The following is a 26,273-nucleotide window of genomic DNA, read 5'->3' as shown; positions in this document are numbered from 1 at the left end:
ACTTTTCTCGTTCCATCCTGGACATCTTGTGAGTTTTCATTGACTGATGAAAATGTCCAGGTTTTCGTCATTTTTCAGGTGACCAGTAGACAAACATAAATTTACAGGTCCATAACAGCCTTTTGTTCAACCCCAAACTGCCTACTGGGAGGTTATTTCTTCTGATGTTTACAAAATGCAACTGTAGCTTTACAGACAAACTGGAAAATGTTGCGTCCTGGTCGCGACAAATGGGTACATTCAGCAAGCAGTCCTCAGTTCTTCACTCACAGTTTTCAGCAATTTTTAAGCCTTTAAACATCATACAATACAGTGCATTGATGCATTGACCATATATGGAGGGAAGAGAAAAGACTTCATTTCTTTTTTTTTCATTTGAACACAAGGTGACGGACTTCCTCTGACTCCAAGTTTTTTTCCTAAAGTGGATGTTTGGCCTCCTTGACCCCCTTTCGCCCTTTATTTCCACTCATAGCCTGCAGAGTTACATGGAATCATAAAACAATGCCCTTCCTGTGTAAAACAATGAAATTACAGTAATTCAGTGATTACAATCCTATTTTGCATTAGCGCCGGTACTCCACATGACTCAGCATTTCTGGTTTAATTTTAGAAAGACGAGCCTTGCAGGTTATATGAAAACGAGCCAGAGGACTGCAAGGAGGCCGAACTGCTGATTAAATGGATTTTGTTTTACATCGCAGGAAAGACATTTACTCTGATTTGCTGCTGGTATCTATAATCATCAAATCAGTCTGCTGTAGTGATGAGGGGACTCTGCCAAAAGAGGTTCATCATGAAGTTTTTTTTTTTTTTTTCCCATAGAGCTATTAAAAAACGTCTCATTCTTTTTTACTGACTTGACTCTCGCCGTGTCCTTACTGTCCCCCACAGCTGTTCGTCATAGACAACGGGGCGGACGACTGGCGCATCGCCATGACCATGGAGAGGGTTCTGCTAATAGCCCTGGAGCTGCTGGTGTCTGCCGTGCATCCTGTGCCTGGGGACTTTAAGTTCCAGTGGCGGGCGCGGCTGGCCTTCTCGTATGCACCTTCGCAGGCCGAGGCAGACCTGGACATGGTGCTGAGCGTGCCCATGTTCCTGCGCCTCTACCTCATCGCCAGAGTCATGCTTCTGCACAGCAAGCTCTTCACCGACGCCTCCTCTAGGAGTATAGGTGCCCTAAACAAGGTCAGAAAACTTTGTTGCTTGCAGGTGCTTGCTGCATGGATTCAAGAGAGTCATATGCTTCAAGATTTAACTGGACTAAAGTGGTGAAAAATCCTAAGCTACAGATATCAAGAGCTTCCATCTCTTAATATAGGAGTTCCTTCCTTCGTTCTCTGCTCCAGATCAGATCTTCTTTTCATCAGCTTGTTGAAATCCCTTCCTCTCCTTGTTTGTTGTTGTGCTTAGAGACTCGGATGTGAGCTGTGGTGAATCTTTCATAATACAGTATGAGATGAGAGAGCCTAGTGGGAACAGCATATTGCATATGGCTCAAAAGGGTCGTAAAAAAAAAAACAGGAGAAGAATGAAGTTAGAAAATGAGGATGGAGGAACAACTTAGCAGGTCATACAAGAGACCCATGGTTCTCAAACTGCTGGGCTGTGGTACCTTAATAGTAGTTTGATGGTTTTTATCAAGCTAAGCCTGATTTGTATGGTAAATATAAATAAGTAACTCAGTCAGTAGGAAGTAGAAATTCAGAAGGAGAAAATTACAAGAATTCCCAGTAGGGGATAAATTCAGTGGCAATAAATGATGTTCCTGGTATTTCCAAGCAAAAAAAAACTGGATCTGGGAGTGACATGATACTGTACCTAATGATGCTCCTGTTCCAAGCTTGAGAACCAGTGGGATTTAAAACCTTATATACCTAGTTATCAAGCTTAAGTTACAGCTGATCATTATCTAAAGGGTAATGCAGGTGCTGTGATCCCCCTAAGAAGATCACAGCACATAGTAATTGTGTTCAAAGTAAGTATCTTCACTAGCCTAACTAAATAACACCAGATTTCGTCATGAGCTGTTTCTGTCCCTTCCTGTTCGCTCTGCTACTTTCAGCTCTCGCTTATGAAACGGCAAACTGGACAAAACGCGTATTCATACTCTGTGTCACTGACGCTGAGTCACGTGCTCTAGCAGGCGATTAAACATGCACTACCTGCAGCGGTCAGAGAGCGTGCAGGAAGACATGTTGCAAAAAAAACCTGCAATGCAGGGAAGGATATCTGCACAAAATTTCGTTTTGACGGCTGCTTTCATCCTCCTGCAGGAGTAACTCTTCTGGTACGTAAAGTACACAAAATAGGCAAAGTGTTTCATGTCCTTCACCTGACACGCAGCAAAAATCCAGCCATCACTGAGTAAATGGTTTTGACCTGGCTTGACTATCACAGGGGAAACACTCCCTCCAGCTGTGTGAGGCTGAGCTTGGCAAGTAAATACATACATGATAGTTAGAGAGAGAGAGAGAGAGAGAGAGAGAGAGAGAGAGTAGATAAAGGTGGAGCGAAACAGGGGCAAATAAAATATGAGATAAAGAGAGAGACAGAAAGATGGAGAGAGGCAGATAAAAAGAGACGTAGAAATTAAGATTGATTAAAGCAATAAGTTGTTCCACAGAGGGATTGCTGTTATTATAAGACAGCAATGACCAAGACCAAATCCCTCGGGGAAACACTGAGGCTACCATTTGCAAAACAACCTAACAACAATGTATTTCTCTCCATTTTGTACTTTTAAGCACTCTAGTATAATGTGTATTAAGGGGCTGGATGAAAAATTTTATGAGTTACAATTTGTGAGCTGTGCTTTTTCTAAGTGCTTTTTCTTTTTCTTTTTTTGACTAAGTTTTAGATGCAAGCCAGCCATGCTGGTTTTTAAGATCAGGATGAAGGAAAAACCTCCAACCTTAAGTGCAGTTTTTATTCATAAAGTTCCGTATTTCCTGAAAACCTCCCTTCTTCTATTCACTCAATGTTCCATCCATCTATCTCTCCCACCTTTTTATGTGTCTTCTTTCCTTTCTTCATTCTTTCTCCTATTGTACTACTGTTTGAAAACGTCGCTGTCCTGTTGTTGGGAAACTTGATATTTACGGAGGTGGAACTGGTTATAAAAAAATAGAGGGGAAGAGGCATGCTTATTTTGCCGTTTAACAATAAACAGGATGATAATATCAGGATGTTAAGATGTGACACATTGTTGTAGTCTGTGAGTTAGGTGTGAAGGAAGGACAGCAACGGAGACGAACCGGACTCCAGTCGAGTAGTTTAAATGTTTGCTGCCGTAAATATGCGGGCATTCCTCTGGCCCTCTCGCTCACAGTGACAAGGAGAGGAGGTGAAGCTGCTGCCGCTGAAGTGCTGCTCTAAAATGACAACTCATTTATCGTTCGCTTTCTCCTTCCAGGGCCCAACCATCAAATGATCCATCTGCCAGAACCTCCCTGTCAGCCTCTTATTGACAAATGAGTCACATTTAACAGCTACTCAGAAACAGGCCAATTACTCAGAGACAGGGTAAAGCTTGACCCAAAGCGGAGGTCAGGGCCTACTCTCTACCCCCATCAGTGTCAGCATCTCAGAGTCCCGCTTCTGCAAACAGCTACTGTAAAGACTAATTAGGAAAATTTCCAGTCTGAATGGGTTTAGAGGTTCACAAGAAGATTGTTTTAGATTCACTCAGCAGTATACTGTAACTTTATCAGCTCCATTGTGCTCGGTTTGTGTTTTTTTTGTTATTTCAGCTCCATTGTGCTCGGTTTGTGTTTTCTTTGTTATTTCAGGTCCATTTTAACACGAGGTTTGTAATGAAAACCCTCATGACCATCTGCCCCGGGACGGTGCTGCTGGTCTTCAGCATCTCTCTGTGGATCATCGCTGCCTGGACTGTACGAGTGTGTGAGAGGTCAGTGCAGGACTTAATGCATCTAAGTGTATTTCTGGTTTTGGTAATTATATGACAGTGAGACTGGATAATATTATGAAATTTAAATAGCCGATTTCATTTGGGGAAAAAATATATATATGAGGAATGTCTGTAGTTATTATTCTTCAGGATTCAGATTTAACTTTTTTTTAATCTGTTGTGTGTTTGTTTTGATTCACCCATCAATGGGCTTGCAAATTTCTTTGTTTACTTTATGTGAATACAAATTATTTTTTGTTATTATTTAAATAAAAAATGTTACATCACTTGAGGTTTTTACACTAAATATTGTCTGTGTAGCTCTTTGTTGGCAGGTTAAACAAACATACAAATACAAAAAAAACTTTTAAATTGGAAAAAAAAAATGTGCCTTATAACCATTTTGACCCAAATCCCAAAACGTTTAGACATCAGTAAAGTGTTAGGCTTTGAATCAATGAGTGACATCACTGTTTATGATTAGCAAAGTTACAAAGCTGAAAAAACTAAGAGTCACAAGCTTCAGCTAAATGGCGTAGATGTGGGCAATGCCCCACAACTTCATTCTTTGTTGTACTTTAGGGTGAACTTCCTCATACACAAATTCTGCATCATAACCCTTCCAAATCTGATGTTTAATTTTTGCAAAGATATAACTAGGATAGATCAGATGTTGGGCTTTCTGCCAATTTCATGTTTAGATCTTTCCAATCACTTTCACACTGAAAACAAACTTAACACAACCCCTGCTGTTCTCACCCACCAATATCCAATATTAGTTCAAATTCATTTAATTTTTTTTTTTTTCATATGCATACCAAAAGACACTAACTTTCCTCAATGCACCAACAAATTTACATCTGTGCTGACTATCCTGATCTGGTTTGTCGTCAATTCGGCATCCAGATGTAGGGAAAAAAAAACACCTAAAAGCGTAGCTACTCAGTTATAGCTGAGACGTGTTGTAAAGTGGTAATCGCATGATTCCGTTACATTTGAAGGATAATTTAATTTCATCAGTTGTGCAATGTTTCTAATGCGCCATTGCGTATGAGGCGAAATGTGACTGACTGCTTTGATGAGTTCTGATGCTTTTGGAGATAATCTCAGAGATAACGGGAAATGTCACTTGGTTAATAAGCTTGATTAAAAACATCATTGAATGGCTGCTGGGCTGCCCTGTTTCACATTCATCTTTAATTGACATTTCCTCTCCACTCGCTGCAAATTTCATTCACAACAACAAAAAAAAGTTTACTTTCACCTAAAATAAAGAACGTGTAAACTTTCTTGCTCAGTGTCGTAATACATGCACAATGTGAAAGACAAATTTTCAAGGTTAAGTTTCTTTTTTATTATTATTATTTTTCTGTTGAATAGGTTTTTGAAAGAGGGGATTATTTTTCTGATCTGCACTGGGTTTGGTAACCATGGGAACTAGAATGATGGAGTTGCAGTAATGTGTTTTATTCAGTGCTGGGAAAAATTGCAGGACACGTGTTTCGGTTTTGACGCCTACATTTACAGACTGAGCCAGTGAGCCCGTTATGTTTTACTATTACTGCAGTGTTTTGCAAAAAGTGGTCGCACACCTTACACGTTTTTCCACCTTTTATCACTTCACAGCTACAAATGTCACTGTAACTTATTGTGGCCTTATGTGACAGACTAGGTTTTCAAAACTTAACGAATAAAAATCTGAAACGCTGAAAAGTTGCAGAGAAGCGATAGGTTATAACTGCCTCAAGCTGTGAACATTTCGTGAAGCAACAAATGTGCCAAGACACAACCATCCACCTAAACAACTAAAAAGGCAGCAGTAGCTCTAGAGGAGCTGACGAGATTCACAACTCTGTTTGGAGGATCTATAAAAAAGTACCACTATAGCTGTGCTAATGTCAATTAGTGCTGTCACCTTTAACGCATGCGGTCTATGTGAAAATTTAACCCGTTGATATTACATAGCGCAAATTAATCAAACTACCCATTTTGACCTAAAGACCTCTGCGTTACTAGCCCGACACGTGAGGGGAAACGAACTACAGCGAAAGATGAAAGTTTTCAGCAACGGCAGACAGCAACAGGAGTTGGACTTTTTCAACTTTCTTGCGTTACGTTGTTCACGTCTGCATGTATAAGCACGAACTGTGCCGGTTACTTAGAACATCCTTTTTTTTTTTTTTTACTGATTGACAGCCTCTAACAGCAATATGCATTTAGCGAGACAATAACACTGCACATCACCCTGAAGAAACCATCCTCACACGCGGTCGGCAGCATCAATCAGTGAGGATGCTTATCTTCCCTGACAGAGAAATTGGTGAGAGTTGATGGGTTGATAAACGGAGCGAAGTATTGGACAACACCGGAAAAAAAGCTTTAGATTTGACACCGAGGTGAAGCTGGGCCTTCCTGCAGGACTTCCACACTAAAAATACAGCTAGATTTACAACTGAATTGTTTATATCAAATTATATTCATGTTTTTTATGACTATTCACACACAAACTCCATACAATTTGACAAAGCTTGCACTATTTCTTTTAAATAAAATTGTGCAAAGATTTTACTTTTTTGGTGTGCCCAAATAAGACGCAGGTATAGTCACAGGAAAATGTAGTTCTCCAAAGTAATACCTCATATGGAGGAAGTACAAAGACACAAAATAATTCTGAAGTAAAATTTCCATCTGATTTGCATTCCAACCACGCTTTGTTGTCTGTTTGTTTCTCAGTTCTGGTCCTCAGGCCCCCCCTGTCCTGCTTGTTCTAGGTGTTTCCCTTCTGCCACATACCTGGATTGAATCTGTGGGTGATTAACCAGCCTCTGCAGTTCTTGATGGCTGCAGAAGAGGTCATGCAATCACTTGGATCAGCTGTTCTGGAATAGAGGCACATCTAAACCATGCAGAGCAGGGAGGCCTGAGGACTGGAATTGAGAAGCACTTAGCACTTAAAAGCTCAATAAAACACACTGGTGTTTGTCGGTGTAATAAAACAAAATGTGAAAACATTCAAGGGATATTTATATTTTTAGAAAGTGTCATATCCACTATTCATCTTTTACTGCTAGCTGTCTGTTATAAACTGGGTTTTGTTTTTCCTCAGGTACCATGATGCTCAGGATGTGACCAGTAACTTCCTGGGAGCGATGTGGCTTATCTCCATCACTTTCCTTTCCATCGGCTACGGAGACATGGTTCCTCACACCTACTGTGGCAAAGGAGTCTGTCTCCTCACAGGCATCATGGTCAGTATATTTTCTGTCCCTCACAGCCTCCCCAAGGCGCTGTCCTCACCACGTTCAAAGGTCAGCAGATTGGAGAACATGCTGTCATTTGCGAGAGAAATTCTGCCTTGTGTAATTTGGGCGATCCTCTCTGAATTAGCTGCATCTGTGCTTCTGTGTGTTTTGGTCGCGTGGGCGTCCAAACAAGAGCACATTAGCGGTTTGTGTGTGTTTTTGTGTGTTATTCGTGTTTCTGTCCTCATTGCATAATGAAGGTCCTACCTTTCAATGTGCCATGTCCTCCCACTCTCACTTTCTCACTACCTCCATCATTCTTTCATTTTCTTTCTTTGCCACTATCTGCCCCTTACATTTCATCAGATCCTTTTGTTGTTCTCTCTTTTTTCTCCTCTTCTTTTTTTCCCGTCTTTTATTCTCCAAGGCCACGTGTTTATTTTTATCTGTCGTCCATCTGCTAGCAGTAGTGTTTAAGCAGACAACTTCTACACCATTTACTCTGTTGGTGAGATCTTCCTCTGTCTTTCTCCAACTTTTTTTCATTCTTATATTCTTGTTTGCTTCTCTCTCTTTGTCATATTTCCTATCCCTTTTGTCAAACAGTCTCTTTTTCATTCGGACTTTTGCAAGCAGTTCTTTTGAGTGTAAAAAAATATTTTGGTAAATTCAATTTTAAACTATACGTGCTTCTGAGCATTATATCCTATTGTATTTGTTATTTATAATGCCAGCGACAAGGAGGAATGGTCTAAATTGGTGTAACTAATTCAAATTTCACACAAACCTATTTTCTTCTTCCCACTTTTTTTGATGGGAAACCACTTTTTAACCAAATTGTTTCTGTGCTCTGTGTCATTGTTTATTTAGAAGATCCATATGTGCCCAAGCTTGTATTTCCTGGCTTATTTATGTGATATTGTTTTCATATTGTTTCCTTGTGATTCTCTATTTTTAAGGCCTTTCTTCTAAAAACACCCAAACGACAAAACGATGCTCCTGCTTTCCCCCTACTACATAGTTGGCACATTTCTTTTTACCTTGTAGTGTATGTGACTGATGTTTGTCTTTATATCTTGCTTTTGAAGGCTTCTTCCTTGTAGAGTGGCCTGTCAGCACATTTTGGTACAGGACTGGTTAAACTGTGTAATTTGAAGGAAACTCTCCTACCAGATTCAGACAGCATCTTGATGAGGTCTGTTATTCTGTTCTCCTTTTTTGATGGCATGATGACTGGACATGACTCTGCTGTTCATACTTGAACGTGGCAGCTTTTGTATCAACTAATTTGTACCCGAGTGTGGTCCAGACTTGTGGGTGTTCACAGTTCTTTTCCTGATATTTTGACTCATTTCTTTTGATTTCCCAGTGACGTCATTTAAGGAAACTGAATATTTGAGGTGTTGTCTTTAAATATTTCCACAGCTGTGCCTCTAAATAAAACACAGATGGTGGGGTTTCATCGGAATCAGAACTAGACAAAGCCATACTATGATATCCTAGGTTTTCCCAAATGGTTAAAAGGCAAATATCAAACAGTGAGAATATGCAGTGCGTACAAATATCGCTATAATAAATATAGATTTAGATGAATACCTGGTGCTTGACACATATTGGAACATAAATGATTGCATCAAGCCGGTCATTTTTAGTTTTGCACATATTGGTATTGTGATGATGATTGCAATTTGATATTTTGTCCAGAATGACATGCTAATAAATATTCTAATACTTCAGTCTGACATGACTCTTACTTAACTTATCTTTAATAAAGTTAGTTATTCACAGTGATAAAAAAGCCCTTTTATTCTCACTTCCTTTCTCTGTAACTCATCTCATAATTCCCACTGTGAGCTCCTGTCTAAGGTCACCACGCTGCTACACTTCACCTCACTTTTACAGCCTCTTTGTTTTGTTCTTTTTTTAAAAAAAATATCCTAGCGGCGCCTCTATTAATAATGTAATGAGAGCAGAGGCAAGGTTGGTGACATTACTGCATGGTGGGGACAGGGGCGTATAACAGGACAAAAAGTCAGAACCACAACAGCCTCTCATTTTTACACTCCACTAACTCAAGAAAAATGGGATATGGGCTGATATTATAACATTTTGCTTCTATTACCATCACTGAAGGATTTTTTTTTTTTTATAATCCATTTGCAACCTTATTTTAACATAACATGCGTTATGAAAATTGAGCAACAGCATTTAAGCCACTTCAGAAGTGCCCTAAGATACGGTTTAATGACCGCTCAATGAAAACAAGAGCACGTCTCAAAAACACTTGAAATAACTCTTTCACAAAAAAATGCTTAGAAACTTCCTTGAGCTGTGTGTATACTGGTCTTTGAAAATATTCAGATAGATGAATCAGTGTTCTCCCAAAAACAGCACGCGTATTCTTTTATCCTCACCGTATCCAACCTCTCTCTCTGTGTTTGCCAACTCACCTACCTTCCTCACTTTGCAGTCCATTAAATGTGTGAGCAAACACACCGTTTCACACAAGATAGACACACACGGACCCCTTTTGTTGGGTGAATCATCCAATAGATGTTTAAGATAGAGTAAAACTCTCACCACAACACACACAGAAAGAGACAGACATAAAACAGAGGGGTGGATACAGATAGTCCCAAGCCCACTGCTACAGACTGGACTCACACACACACACACACACGCACACACACACACACACAACACTGACAGAGAACTTGACATGCGCTCTCAGCGTGGCGCCCACACACACTCTTCTGACAAACACACACACACACACACACACACGCAAACAAGCGCTGCTCAGAGCGGTCAGAGTGTTTTATTTTTGTTGAACGTCAGATGGTTATGTTGCTTAACAGGGAAAATATCCAGCGGAGTTTCAGTCACGGACAAAAACACAGCATAAAGAGGATATGTTTTATTATTGTTTGCATGCGCCTGCATGTGTGGATGTGTGTTTGAGAGTTAATGTAATGAGTTTGAACGAGAGAAATCTTCACTGACGTTACTATGACAACACATGAAGGAATATACCATCGTCCCAAGGCTACCTGGGGGTGTTCCAGGTGTTAGTGAGCACATGTGGGCGGTTGTGTGTTTGTTGTCAGCGGGTGGATGGTAGGAGGGTAAAAAGCTTGAAAATGCTGTGAACAATGTGAGATATTTGTCTTAAATGAAAATACAACAGGGGGAACTTGCCTCAATGAACCAAATTATGAGAATGCAGGATCACATTGACAACTGACTACATGATTTGCAGATTTGCCCACACAATCTGTTTTTTATTGTTTTAGTCACACTTAAATGTTTCAAAACAGTCGCCACGATAAAACCTATCTGACAGCACGAAGTGGGCTAAACAATCTTAAAAATCACATTGTGACCCAATATTGGAAAATTTCAGAATACAAGCCAGAACATGTAAAGTACTGCAGGCTTCACTTGCATTAATTAAGCTCAGCGTTCATAATTCAGCAATAAGAAAGACTGCGCAAAAACGGCATCCATGGGAGAGAACCAAAACCACTGCTGAGCAAAAAACCATTTGGTCGACTGACGGCATTTTTGAAGGTGTGTTGTCTTTTGATCTTTAAGTGAATAAGTTGTCAGAGTTACAATGTTTGAGTTAAGTGACTTGCTATAGTTAGATTCTCTGGTATAGGTGATTACCTTTTTCTGGCCCTGACTTAACTTATAATTATATATATATATATATATATATATATATATATATATATATATATATATATATATATATACTTTTACACGAGTCTCTGCTTCAGCACACATGAATCAAATAATTATGTCATTAATTGAACTCTGTAGAACCTGATTCAAGCTGAGGCAGCATTCAGGCATTTGATTCAGGTGCATTGGATCATTGTAGAAGAATATATAATAGTTTCAGGACACCGGCCGTTGAGGTCCTGGGGTTGAGGACCCAGACCACAGATTAAAATTGTGATGGTTTTCTAAATGATCAGAGTGTGACAGACTTATTCTGACTTATTTAAGAGTCATTTTTGAATTTTAATAAAAGTTGATTGTCACAGAGCCCTATCCAAATTCACAAACTACTGGATTATCAGGATTTTCACAAAATTTGCAGCGACAATACATAAGGAGCATTTTATTTACTGAAACAATTAAGATTGTAAGTAAATAATGTACAAAGTTCAAGAATTTTTATTTACTTAATCATGTAAACGTATTTTCTCCCACGTCTGACGCTCGTATTCCAGCATTGACTCCAATTTTTATATCCTGGAGTTATGCCTTTTTTACATGCAGTCTGTGATGCAAACATATGATGAGTTTTCTTGGCCTGAGTTGCCGCTTTCTTTTTGTATAAACTCTGCTTTGTCAGGTTTTAGAGAATAACTGCTTTTCAAATGGCTTTGTGCTCTTTCATCCTCTAACTGCATGCATTCTGCATTCAAAATAGTTTGTTGAAATATCCCCTGTTTTTTTTTTTTTTCCCACTGACCTGATTTTGAAACTATTTCCAGTTTTTTTTTTTTTTTTTTTTTTTTCTTAAACGTGTTTGTCTGTTTCGGACTTAGTAGTGTGCACACAAATTACACTAGATAATCCCTCAAAGAAGGCTTGACAGTTTATAACACACTGGAAACCATGAACAGCACAGAGAAATACTGAAATATTTCTACTCAAAAACAGTGTAGTAGTGATATGTTGATGTTGCATTATAAATCTCACATAACAGAGGCTCTTTAAATGTCAAGCTTCTCTTTTGGTTTATTTCTCCATGCTTGGTGTAAATGTACTAAACAAAATCTTTCTATAGCCAGATGACTTTAAACCACAACAACCACTGCTGTGAGCTGTCATGTCCCACCTTTTTCCAAGCAATTCATGAACGACGATACCCAAATTACATAGGACATGAGCTGATAAAGCTTTGACTACTCCCATCGCTGCAATGGGATTTAAAGCTGTGGTTTAGTGGAAATAAAAAGAAAAGCAGACATGTTTTCCCCTGTAAATCTGAGCAGTTAAATGAATGGGGATTTTTTTGCATTTCAAAAACAATGTGTACAAAGAAAGCATGGATGCTATATAGTGCATTTGACCTGTAGGTCATTGATAATATAGATCATAAAGGGATGACATTTAGCAGTTTCCGTCTTTGGAGCATACAGGTTTGTTGCAAGGAAAATCAAGTTTATTTATATACTACTTTATTGTTTAAGCAAAAAAAACAACTGGAAATAGTTTCAAAATCAAGTCAGTGGGAATAAAGAAAAAAAAAACTGGGGATATTTCAACAAATGATTTTGAATGCACACACAACTTAATCCAAAAGTGCTTCACAGTTCTTAAAGGTCATTTCTAAAAGTATGTTAAGAGTTAAAGTTCATAACAGTCTTAGAAAAATACTGACCAGTTCTGGTTTGGTTGCTAGTAGAAAGGATCTTCTCTCTAAGAATATGGTGACAAAAAAAAATGGGTTTGCAAAGTTGGACCTGAATTATCCTTAGGACTACTGGAACCATTTAAACAGATGAGACCAATATAGTTTTTCTGGCCACCACTGCTATGTTTAATGAAAAATGATATATTATATATATGTCCCAACTCATAAGTATGGTAGTGGAGGGATAATGATCTGGGCACCTAGGAGTTGCTAAGGCAACCATAAACTCCTCTGTTTACCAAGGTTTTATACTGTTGAATGTGAGGCTTTTTGTTCCGCTGCTCAATTTTGACTTAATCTGGGTCAAAATTGAGCCAGATTAAGGATGGACAGGGCTCAGTTTCTTCTTTTTTTCATGAGTTTCAGTACATCTGAGCTCAGACTTAATGCCAAGGATTTAAAAGGTTGAAATGTTTTTAAAGGATTCTTCATTAATTCTTCACAGATTAATGAAGAATCTACAGCACATCAACAATGGATGAATACAAGGAATTAGGGTTTTGCACTGGGCCAACTAAAGTCTAGACATGACGAAAATCCCTTGATGGGAGCTTTAGAGCGCTGCTCAAAAACAAATTCCTGCAACCGTCAATGATGTGAGGCGTCTCTGAAAGAGGAACATTGTTGTGAGACTGGTGAAGACGTGACTATGGCTTTGCTAAAGCTGCTTCTACAAGCTGCTGAATAACAGTGTGCTCTTGGGCTACACGATTTTAAAGAACATCTAATTTGGATACTAGTTTTGAAAATAGCAACGATGACCCTAAACCTGACACTTTTCTGTCATTGTGATTTCCCTACCACTATTTCTGAATCCGTGTTCACTAAAAATACACATCAGTTGTCGGCATTGGGGTTAGTGAAGGTTTCTGTTCATATGTATTGCTGGTAAACAGAATTTGCATGTGTGACGACATAATACAACATCAAACATTCCTTCTAGGCAATCTTTTGTAGTTGCGATATTACACACATTAATATTGCGATGACACTTGTGACTCGACGCACTGTGCAGCTTGAGTTTGTACCTATTTTATCGCAAGACTGCTCAACATTCATGAAGACCCTTTTTTGCTTTGACTGCACAAGCACGGATGGAGCTTCCCCTCTTTCTGATTGCTGTGTAGACGGCTGTGCCGTACTGGAGGAAGCAAAGGGAAACACCCTGACAGGCGTATAAAACAAATCACAGCAGCTCAGCCATCATCAGTCGTGTCACTCTGCGGAGATTGCAGAGGGAACCCTGCTGGAATCAAATGGATGCGGGCGCATACATAAATAAACTCCCATATACACCCAGAAGAGCACGCACTCCGTATAACGAGCGCGTGCACATACACACAACTGGGCTGCCCTGGTGAACCAATCGCTCCCCTACTGTTCCTGACCAGGATGGACCCCCCCGTGCAAACAGCACTGTATTTGCACGTACTGTGACGCTCGTTCATTGAGCGCATGTATGAATGCTCTAAGGGTTTTCCTTTGGCTCTCATCATATTTTATTCATAGCTGTTGTATGAGCGCAAATAGAGTGGATGAGTGCATAGACGTGGGCACTAATGCCTGTTTGTGCATTACATCTCACTGAAGCCAGCCAAACTTATTTTTGGCAAACCTTTCTTGTCTTTTAAGAGTGTGCACGAATTCTTGGCTCTCTCCTTCCTACACGTTTCAGGAATGCTGCGCCCTCTCTCAACTCGCTCTCTAAACTCGTGTTTGTCTTCTTATACATCTCCTTTATTCTCCACCTCTGTCCCCCCCCGCTCCCCTCCACCCTCCATCCCTCTGTGAGATGCACACACTAACAAGCAGGAAGGAAGACACTTGTACACTTTCATTAACCACTCTTAATCTTAATTCATTGCCTATCAGGAGATATGTGACCTCATTAACACTGCCTTCTTCTCCATTTTCCTCCCCTGCTATTTTGCATGCACACACCCTCGTCTCCTCATTCATCCCTCCCTCCATGACTCCTTGCTTCACCGTATCTCTTCTTCCCTTCTCCCTTTCTTTCCTCTCAGTGTGTGTGCCCCCTTCAGAGGAACCTGTGAGCCACTCAGCAGCCCCATTCAAAACAGCGTCTAATCTGAAAGTTAATTAAGTCTGCCTTTCCTCCGTGTTCCTTCTCCTCTTTTCCTCTCAAGCATGTCTTTCTGGTTGAGAGGCTGCTGTCACTCTCTCCCAAATGAATTTTGTCGTGTGTCCCACGTGGGCTGAGCTGGAATACAGACAAACTGGTTTGTGTTTTACACTTTCACACGTCCTGAAGGCCTCCAAGACTCCGATGAGAGTAGGAAGAAGACTGACACCATGTAATTCAAATTGACAGCATATAATTAAATGAAAGTAGGTGGTGTCGATTCTTGATTTTTGGAGTTTTTTTTTGTTTTTTTTTTTGTCCAAAAGGAGGTATATTTTTCAGCTGCATATGTAGGGAATATATAGAAAGCATCTTACACCAGATGGAGTGGAAGTGAAAATAGATTTGGCTTGCTTCTCACTGTGAAGAAATGTGGATTTGGAGCAGAGCTGTTATTCCTAATCCTCTCCTCTCCCCCTATTCACTTCTCCTTCTGTCATTCAGCTCCTTGTATTTGCCCTTGCAAACCTTCAATTGTCTGGGGTAGCTCCCCATCCAGAAATCTCCCATATTAATGCGTCTGTACCCTGACTGAGTGTTTGTTTTTCTCCGCCTCTCTTCTCTCTCTCCCTCTGTCTCTCTCAGGGTGCGGGATGCACAGCTCTGGTGGTTGCTGTGGTAGCCAGGAAGCTGGAGCTGACCAAGGCTGAGAAACACGTGCACAACTTCATGATGGATACGCAGCTCACCAAGAGGGTGTGTACATGTTTGGTTTTTACTTGGCAGTGGGCTGTTGCCGAGAACACAAACAATGCCTTGCAAAAGTATTCAAACCATTTAACTTTTTCAGACGTTTCTGTACTATAATTAAAAATATTTTATTGTATTTTATCTCCGTTTTTGATGGTAGACCAACTAAAAGAGTGCGTAATGGTGCTCTGAATTAACCATGACTTATAGTGTGCTTTTTCTTTTTTTTTTTTTTTTGCAAATGAAACTCTAGTTGCATATCTAGTTAACCCTATTTACTTTTGAATCCTAAATGATCCCCAATGTAAACACTTTTCTTCCAAATCCACCATTCATAACTGATCCAGTGTTATCACCTCACAGGCAAGGTCACGTTTGTTTTCCACTTTTGCCTATTGATGCATATTCAACACATTTCAAAGATCATATTGAAAGGACTGACTCCATCTAGTGGTTGGAGCTATGTGCAACTATGATTTATTTTACCAAATAACAGCATTCTAAATGCCTAATTTAACAATCGATGTTCAGTTTATAATCTTGACAGAAAAACACAAACACTCTTAATGCACCATTGTACACAAAATACAGGGATTAAGGGATAAATAGGCAAGTAAAGTTCACCTGTGATTAATTGGATCTTAGTATAAATCCAGCTGTTCTGTGTCAGCCTCAGAGGTTTGTTAGAGACCGTCAGTGAACAAACAGCAACATGAAGTCCAGGGAAAACGGCAGACAGGGCAATAATAAAGTTTTCTTGAAGTTTGAATTGACATTTTTAGGCCAGGAGATAAGTAATCAGAAAAGCAACCAAGAGGCCAGAGGTAACTCTGGAAGAGCTGCAAAGAACCACAACTCAGGTGTGTATTTTTAGTTGTGTATCAATTACTGAAACCCATATTTCATTTTCTTTCCACTTAGCATGTTTGCACTACTTTGTAGTTTATTTCATAAAAACCCCAGTCCGTGCTTGTATATGAAAAGCACACATTTCTGATTTCCTGTGGGCTTAGTATTGCAGGATTTCACTGAATTTTAATATCTGATAAAACTGTTGCATTTTTCACCTTCCTAAACTACCAAATCACGCCATCAACCTGCATTGTTGTGACAGAGAATCGTGTTATTTGAGCGATAAAAGGTCATCTATCCAGCTCAGCCTGCTCTGCTCCCTCTGCTACTGCCTCCCTTTTTCTTTCCATCACCGTTCCTTTTCCTCCCACATGGCCATCCCTCCACCTCTCCTTTCCTTTGACATTTGTCTCTCTTACAGTAAATCCCGTTCTCTCCCTCTTTCTCTTTCTGCCACCCTACACCCTCTCCTTTTCTTGCCCCCCTCCGCACCTCCTTCCCTTCGTCTCTCACTCCCTCCCTTCCTCCTCCAGTCCTTTTCAATTTTTCATACAGCTGAAAGACCCAAGTTTTAAAAATAGCTCCCATATCAAATATGTAGGGTACATTATGGCAGCAGGGTTATCTGGGTGTCTGAACGGGGTTGAGTGATCAATAATTTGAGCATGGATAAAATATCAACAAAGAAACAAACAGGCTTTGGAGCTATTGACTTTCACCTCGCCCTCCTGCCGTCTCTCTTCAGTTCATCCAAATCTGTTTTCACAAGACATTTGACATTTAATTACGATGCACATGATTGGTTTTCTGTCAAAGTTTGCATATACAAAAGTCCTGAGTCATTCTCCATTTCTTTACAGTTACCATGAGGACTTTCTTGTAACCTTACAAAGTGATCAACATTTCTCTGGGTTATCTCAGGTCATTCCAAAGGATTTCGTGGGATTTTGCTGCCTTGTCACTTATTTTCTGGGGACAGAGCTCGGCTAGTACTGACTCGGCTTTCAGTTCAGCTTTTAGGAATCTCCGTTAGACTCTGAAACAATTTATGAGTTCCTTATTAAGTATCTCAAGCTGAAAATGCAAGTTCAGGAGAGTACCATCAATGCTTTTCTAGGGGTGCCAACACTGAGTCCCGAGAGCCACTCTGTTATAATATTTAATACTTCACCTTACCATGATGTCCCCACCTCCTTTAAGGTGGTCCTCACTTGTAATGGAAAATGACCAAACTGTGTAGATTTGATTTGAGCTTAGCAGGTACTGGTTTCCTAAGTCACATAACTGGGATCTATGAGTCAAGCATAAATGTTAATAAAGTCCAGGGTCCTGAACTCAAATAACTAAAATGATGTTGAATCTTTCATAGACATGCAGAGATCAGAATTTTACGAATTTAAAGATCACATTGACAAAATCCACATGAAAGAAACTACGCTTGCTTCATCGTGAAAACTTAAATGTTTTTACAAATTCTTCACTTTTTTTTGTGTCTTTCTATCCTTTTATCCAAAACCTGTTGGAGATATCTCAGTCTTGAATTTTGCCCACTAATGTTTGATCTTAAAATAATAAGCTGGACCTCAGTATCTCTGCAGCTATCCATGATTTTCTCACCCTTTGATTTAAATGTAATTCAAATTGCTGAAGTTTTTAGCAAGCATTAGACTCAGCTGGACTTATTGGCGTTAAAGAAGTAAAAGCCAGTACGCTGGAATTGTCTTTAAATCTGCTTGGCCAGATGGTTTGTTGTACAGAACCATCTGTGTGCAGACTGTTTGGAACAGGGCAGTTTTTTGGCAATATTTTTCAGGTGATTGGCTGAACCATCTGCCTGTCGATGTTTATACAGTTAGAGGTATTAAACTGTGAAGGGAAAATAAAAAGTATCCCCTTCTATGTAATGCTCCCTGTGTTACTTGTTGGTCCTTTTACTCACCCTAGCAGGATGTATCCCTCCCTAAAAACCTCTTTTTTTTTTTGTTTGTTTGTTTGTTGTTTTTTTGTGGTTGTTGGAAAACATTTAGAAATTAAGTGCATTTGCAATAATATCAACACAGTCATGTTGGTTGCATTTTAGTTTGAAACGACAGACTTTTCCTACAGGATACTTATTCCTGAGTCTTTCCCTATTTGATCTGTCCCAGTGTGAAACTTTATGCTTGCAATATTCTCCAAGGTCGGCAATATTTCTCTGTGTGATGAGACGCTACGCTTTCACCTCAAGATGTCACTGATTATTCAAAAGCAAATAAAGACTCGTATTTAGCCACTATTAATCTTGGAAACACTTGACTGAGTTCATGGTTCTGACTGATAACACAGAAACAGAACTCATTATGTTTGAAAGGAGAGACGGTAAATCTTACCGTCTTTGATTGACGTGCTGCGTTATCTTCAGAAACTCATTTTCCATATTGTTGTGGTCCCTCTGTTTATGTCACTTTAGCTGAAAGCTTTTGTTCTTTTTGTGCTAGGTCATCAGGTTATTTAAAACCAAGGGTGTCTTTCAGCTCCACATGTTGACCGAGAGATAATACAGGAAAGGAATAACCAGTCCAGGAGTCTCGGCTTGATTGGTGGGGAATAGTGAAAGATTTCACATCTTCATTTGGTTTGGTTCACTTTCATACTGCTCTTCTGAAAGAAGACCAAACTGCCTGGACAATGCCATGTTGTTACAACGGCTGCTGTGTCCTGCATGCCAAAATGTTTTAACATTCAATTTAAGTCTGTTATTAGATATATTCACACTCTGTCTGCTAAATGTTCTTAAGCACACAGATTAACATTAACAAGATGATGGCTCAGTTTGCTTAAGGCAAACTGTTAAAGCTATGTAAAAGCCAGAAACAAGTTAATTCATTTCAGTAAAAATTTACCTTTCAAATATACAGAATGGCATTCGTCTTTTCAACAGTGATCACTTTAGGTAGCTCCAAACACATTCTTTCTAGGATAAATACTCTATGTGAATGTAGTAAGTCATTATTTGCAAAAAAAAAACTTAACATTCACTCACTTCTGTAACAGTATTGATAGGATACAGTTCAACAGACCATAAACCCTCAATCCTCCAGGAAATACGACAGTAACTGTGACAGATATTAACCTTAAATAACATGCGGTAAAATGAGGTAGTGTTGCATAGCACAAACTATCCTTGGCTATTTTACATCAGCTAAACACTTTCGTCTTGATAATTCCCCATTTGTGATAAGGACGAGTAATTAATTAAATATTTTATCTCATGTCTTTGTCTCTGATTGCCTCAGTGTACAACAAACAATCCCGTTGCGGACTGCTGCTGTAGCGGCGTCTGGTTATCGCTCTGTTCTGTGTGGCCTCCATGCTGGCAGACAGGAAGTTAGCTGCAGTTATACGACCCATGGATCCTTCTGACGCAGTAACGCCTTGGGATCCCCCAGAACGAGGAGGCGACAGATATCTGGGTTTCCAGCCAAACCATTGAGTTTATTATATTGAATCAAAACTTTCCCTTGGTAGTTTCACACATACACATTGTGGTGGACCTTGTGATGAGCTTCTGACATTAAGACAAAAGAAATGACCCGAAATCCCAAAGCTCTCAAAAGGTAATCGATTTATACTGGTCCCTCAGGCAGTATGGTGCTGTTGATTATAAAGGCAATATTCTTGCAGCAGCTCATCTCAATGTTTGTGAAGCTGCCAGTTGAGTAAGGGAGATGTCATGCAGGCAGCGTGCTCCTTCTTGATATTTCCGTCAAAGGTTCAACTACATACGCACCTGTAATTATCTCCTGCCCTTTACCACTTACAGACCAGCGAACAAAGCTGGTGCGTCCTGGTGGATTTACGCAACGGGAGCTATTCTGTCATATTATCGCAGAGAACACAATCAGTCGGAGCTTTGTAATGAATAATGTAACAATAGATTCTACAACCTGCCATAATTGTACATGTGCCGACACACAAAAATGGCTGAATGTCGCACACACTGACTTTCTACCTCAGTGAAAGTCTCGTTCCCTTTGAAGGATTAACAAGAATGTCAGTTAAATGCCAAAGAGGGAAGAGCTCAGCTGATCTGAGCGAGGGGTCGCTGTGTAATGAGTCCTGGGTGTGGCTCTGTACCGCAGCCTGAAATAGTCTCTAGCCAGTCACCTTTGGCAGGAAGGCAACTTTTTCTTAGACATCTGCTTTACAAACTTGTTCTTCTTAGATGAAACGTGTGTTTGTTGATCTCACCTGACGTGGCACTTCAAAACTGATTTGAGTTGCGCTCTTTTATCTGTAGATCAGATTTTTAGACCCAGGCATCAAGAGGCGATGGTGAAATCCGAACGTCTTTTTTCGGTGCGCCGCTGACGATGAAGGGAAGATATAATAACCTTATCAGTTCAGCACTCAGTGAAGCAACAGCTGTCCTTTTGATAGGATTAATGTTAATTAAACAACAGTTAATGCAGCCCTGCTGTCTGCGAGGTGAGAAGTGCTCATGTTTGAAGAGTTCAGCTGTTTTCATGTGGTGCGTTCAAGGTGCACATAAAAGTATAGCTCTCGTCTTGAGTTGGATTTGTGTCTTTAAATTTAACAGGCTTTTTTATTCCTAGGACTGTCTTGAGAATCAATCTGAACGTTAAAAAAGGTGGACGTACTCTCTGCAGAGTAGGCAAAATGTGATCTTTTCCTTTTGACAAAGCAAAAATGTTTTAGATAAAACTGACTACTTACAGTTCCAGTGAAACCTTTAAATATACAGGGGAGCCCCATGTTTCATGGGGATTAGGCGCCACAACCGCCCTCAGAATATGTGAATAGATTGACAGCTAGCATGTCAAGTAGCATTTTGCCTTGGTATTTCAGATATTTTAGACATTTTTGTACAAAAAAATACACCAATAAACTTTTTTTTTTTTTTTTTTGCAAATAATTTGGAGTTACATTACACAGAAAAATCTGTGAATACTGATCGCAGCAAATGCAAAAAAAAAAAAAACATGTACTAGATGGACAAATTTCAAATCAAAATGATTACATTTGCATCTGGAGTACAGTATATACATATTGTGTATTTAAAATTATGCTGTTTGCATAACTGATCATATGTGGGTTATTAAAGTCCACTGTAAAATTAAACGTACAGTATGTAATACTACCCTTTAGAAATTATTGCATCTATGCAGTACATTTTAGTAATATTTACATAAAGCTCAAAAGTCAAATATTTTTGATGAAGTTATGTAATTAGTTATGAAAAATGTGAAAACTCGTAGCACTTCTGCATTTCCCTGTGGTGTGTTCAGAGCTTCGCCCCTCTCTGAGTTTTTTTCACAGAGCACTCTGGGCCTTGGCCAGAGAGGAGGTGCTGCATTTGCCTTCCAATGTTTACACCACGGGCCAAATGGGAGCAGTCTAACCCCTGAAGACTTCTCCAAAGCTAGCTTCCACTCTGCACTGTAAAAATAACTTGCTTCTTCAAAAGCCTTTTAATTCCCGTTTAAACCAGATGGATCACTTTTGAAACAGACGCACGGTGACAAACCATGGGTGCATCATGCTTTGCCCCAGTAAGGTTTCCTCAAATTTTTACTTTCGTTTTTTATAGAAGCACTACACGAATGCATTATATCATTCACATTTTAGTGAAATTAGTGAATCGTTCTGCTTTTTATCTCATGTATTGGGATGTTTTTGTCTTTTGAGTTTGTGAAGATGTAATCTGATTAGGTTGCCTAAAGGTCTGTGAGAGCTGTCTCTTCCCTTTGTCGCCATGTCTTTGAGGGGAAGGTCACAGCAGGTAAAGCCACGTGTCACTGTGGCACATGGATGGGGGGTTTCCATGGTACTTGCACTGTTTGTCTATTTATTTGCATGTGAGGGTCATTGGAGGATATGAGTGACTTTTTTAATGTTTTAAAGTTCACACATATTTCTTATTTACACTGTTTTTATTTAAATAGAAACTATATTTAAAGCAAATAGTTTAATTTAATTACAGCATAAGTTAATTGTTATTATTATAAATATCAGTGCATCAAGATGTCTTTTAGTAAATAGCTCATACATACACTAAATAAATACATAGCATACATAATAACTTCATAATTTAAATGTTTATTGAGAAAAGGGTCTCTTTTGTAAACAACACTAATAATTTAAGTTATTTCATGTTAGAATTTAGTGCAAAAAAATTGAAATAATTATAAATACTCAAATACATGCAATTTTAATTATTTTTATTGTGTATTTGATACATTATTGTTAAATTATTATAACTAAATATATTTATTTAATTGTATTCATTACAAATGATGCCTTAACACATAACAAGAAAGAATGGCAAATGCAATTGTCATTAATTTTGGCACTTTTGGTTCTTCGTATAGTTTATAATGACATCTTTTCAGCATTTCTATTTATTCTGATTACACGCAACAATATGTCATCCTAGCATGCTGCAGTGTGGGAAACCCTTTGAATCAACAGATTTCACATGTACCTGCCATAAGGTGAGCCACGCAGGGGGGCAGCCAGAATGCATCTTTGACCCAACACGACCATATGGCCCCAACACGGTTTCTCAAAGACGGTCCATATGGTGAAGGAACGGCTGTCGCTGCCGTCGTTTGGTTTCTTGCGGAGTGTTCTTAGCGGTTCACGTCGAGTCTTTTATTCTTGCAAATGGAGCTGCCATCTTTGCCCACATTCATTTCCCCCAGGAGAGAGAAAATGAAGACTGCAGCGGCGGGGGTGGACAGTAATTGTGGTTGCAGGAAATCTGGAAACTACAAACAGTCTGGGGCAATCAGTCAATGTTATTTGCACGAGGGGCCATGTCATGATTCATCATAATGTAATCCTGCTGCCCTGATTGATCAGATTATGAATATGACTTGACATATCTGACTGCCAAAAGGTTTACAGATGAAAGCAGTGCTAATTGTGCTGTTTAGTGACCAGGCTAAAGATTTAGATATAAATCTGCTGCATTCAAATGTGATTTGAGAAAGTTATCTCATTAATATCATTGCAATTTCTGGTTTATAATTCTTCCTTCTCCCCTTTGTACTGGACGATCTATGCAGATATTCCATTCAAACAAATCGACGAACTGCAACAGTTGTCTTTGTTATATTTAAATACATTTCTTTATTGAATTTGGAGAAAGTTTTTTGAAGAGCCACTCTGGAGGCAAAGGTTATTTACTTCTGCTCTAGATAGGTTTTAAGATTTTAAACTGGACCTTAGATTCATGCACTAGGTCTTATATAGATTGCCACCAAAGCCATGATTGATATTTTGGGAAATTTTCACACATAAAACAGGAATCTGAGATCTCAACCTGTTCTTTTAACACTTTATTGATTGGGGATGATACAGTCCATCAAGTCTATGACCACTTATCTGTGGACAGTCACGGGGGAAGCTGATGCTTATCTCAAGTGGTCATTGGGCAACAGATGGGGTATATCCTGGACAAATTCCCAGTCCATTACAAGGACATGCAGGACAAATAACCATGCACACACACACACTCACACCTATGGACAATTTAGAAAGACCAATTAACTTAATAATCATGTTATTGGAGTACCTTGAGAAAACTCATGCATGCACAGGGAGAACATGCAAACGTCAAGCAGAAAGACCCCAAGCTGGCACTGGAACTCAGGACTTTTTTGTTGCAAGGCTATAGTGCTCCCAACCGAGCACTGGTATAGAAAGAACCGAGCTATGCAAGAATTTTACAGTCCTGAACTGTAAAGTTTTACAGCCATTTAAACAGTGTTAATTTAAGTTTGTAAAAAATAAAATATATAAATAAAAAGCAGCATTTAGTTGTTTTGCAAGTTGTGAAACCCAAAGATAATAAAACTCAACTTCATAAATGTCTTGGACTCGAATACTCAAAATGTTGAATTTAACTTGAGTCAAAAAAAGTGTTGAATTTTGAACTGGAAATGTTCTGACACTCAAACAACATCGGTTGTGTTGGACTTTGTGCTTCTTGACCTGACTTCCTCTGGGTCAGTGTAAACACTTTCCCGGGGCGGTGGCCTTCCACCCTCCTCATCTGCAGCCGACTCTGTGTGAACATGTAGTGGGTGTCTGCGAGGGGGCTCTCCTTACAGTGGATGGGTGCTGATTAGCCAGGCTGCCGGGGTCTTTTGTTCTCTTCAGACTGGGGTATAATTGTTCTTTGTTCAGTCTTCTCCATCTCTTTGAAGTCTCTCATTCAGTTTACATGCTTACATTTTCTTTGTGCCGTCTCTCCTCACTATTGTATTCTCCATCTCCCGTTTTTTTTTTTTTAATCCACTGGATGTCAGACCCTTGTCTTGTAATTATGTAGCAACCTATAGCGACAGATGAATCAGATATTCATGTTAAATATTATTGATCCAAGGGCAAGCCTTAGGCAGACTCTGACATTTTGAATCGCTTGTTTTACCAAATCCTACATCGAGACTCCTCCAATAAAAAACAAATGTAGCATCTGAGCAGAAAAACTGTGGAAAAATTGCCTTCTTTCATTAGCCTTTCATGCAATAGCATCATTATATCAGACCAATATTCCCCGTCTCCTCAGATGAGGAATGTCTTTGGCAGCTAGTTTAAGAGCAGCCACTTCAGCTGTGATTGTTTTCTACGGTTGTTGTCAATTAAAAGGAAAATCCCTGGTTTAAATAAACACCAATGATACTGAAGTGATTTTTTTTTCTTTTACCCAGCTAGCATTATTCAGTCTTTTTTATTATTATTATTAAATGTGATGCATTCATTGGCTTTTTACACGTTCTGTTATCTTAATATTATGCCAATGCATTTTCTTTGAAATGTATATTATAGACAAACAGAAAGTAGTGCATAACTGTGAAGTGGGTTGATAATTATACCTTTTTGATTTTACAAATATAACCGTTAACAGCCAAATCGTTCCCAGTACAACAAACTTCTTTCTGAAACACCCTAAGTAGTAAATAGTGTTGTCTTATAAAACAATATTCAAAGGAAGGAGTGTCAGGAGAACAGGGAAGCTTTTCTGAGCTGGCAAGAAGATGGATGGAGCTGAATACAGGGAAATCCTGAAAAGGTGCATTTAAACATCTGGACTGAGATTGTAATGATGGTTCTGTGAGACTAAGAGACACCAAACTTTGATTAAGAAAATGTTTTACTCCAGCTTGGGTTGAACATATTTAGCCAAAGTCCGACATATTGTTCTACTTTGCACTATGTTGACTTTATGAAAGATCTATTTCTGTACCAATGTGAGTAAACAAATACCTCACAGACACATTATCTATAATCTAATGTGTTCCAAGAACTTAATACTCAAGAGTTTTCTATGGGTATTGTTGTTGTAGCTCTGAAAAACAAGCAGTCAAGCAACCGAAACAGCGGCAAAGAAAACAAGAGATAAAGAATAAATATACAAAGTTACAAAAAAATTAAATATATTCATAGTAGCAGTGGTTCACTTTCCGGCAGGACAACCTTAAACATGCAGCCAGCCCTGCAATAATTTTCAAATTGCCTCATTGAAGAGCTAAATAGACTCGCAACCCAAACTAAGCTTGAGGTACTTTCAAAAGAAGAGTAGGAAAACATTTCGGATTTGATATGTCGAAAATTGGTACAGATATAAAAGAATTACAGCTGTAATTGATGCAAAAGGCGGTTCTACAGAGTAGACTCACCCAGGTTGAGTTTATGCCACACTTTTCTATTTTTATTCTTGAAAATTTTTCAACTCATTTCCTCTCTTCCTTCTGTTTCACAATTTGTGTTGGTCTATCATTTGTAGTATGAATAAAACAAATTAAAGTTTATGTTTGTAACATGTAAAAAAAAAAAAACTAAAGGTGGTATGAATAATTTTGCGAGGCGCTGTAGGCGCTGGAAGCCAGTAGAGGAGTGTGAAGGAAAGACTCCTGTTGGCTCTCATTGCCAATCTCCCCAAGGACAGAGCTATGAAAGCGCACATAAAAAGCATTGGCAAGCCTGCCA

General features: G+C 39.1%; 1 protein-coding gene across 1 annotated transcript in view; it reads left to right on the top strand.

Annotated features, from left to right (window-relative positions):
* Positions 1–26,273, top strand: part of kcnn3 (potassium intermediate/small conductance calcium-activated channel, subfamily N, member 3) — an 85,429-nt gene that overhangs the window by 50,757 nt on the left and 8,399 nt on the right. Inside the window, exons 4-7 of the mRNA XM_015007532.2 lie at positions 895–1,191; positions 3,795–3,916; positions 7,023–7,164; positions 15,321–15,431. Of these exons, the coding sequence (XP_014863018.1) occupies positions 895–1,191; positions 3,795–3,916; positions 7,023–7,164; positions 15,321–15,431 (672 nt within the window). The remainder of the gene's footprint in view (positions 1–894; positions 1,192–3,794; positions 3,917–7,022; positions 7,165–15,320; positions 15,432–26,273) is intronic.

This window comes from Poecilia mexicana, unplaced genomic scaffold, assembly GCF_051168715.1.
Source record: "Poecilia mexicana isolate PSO_F unplaced genomic scaffold, ASM5116871v1 scaffold_16, whole genome shotgun sequence".
Lineage (NCBI taxonomy): Eukaryota > Metazoa > Chordata > Actinopteri > Cyprinodontiformes > Poeciliidae > Poecilia > Poecilia mexicana.
Note: the sequence above shows the minus strand (reverse complement) of the source record. Positions and strands in the feature narration are given on the sequence as shown.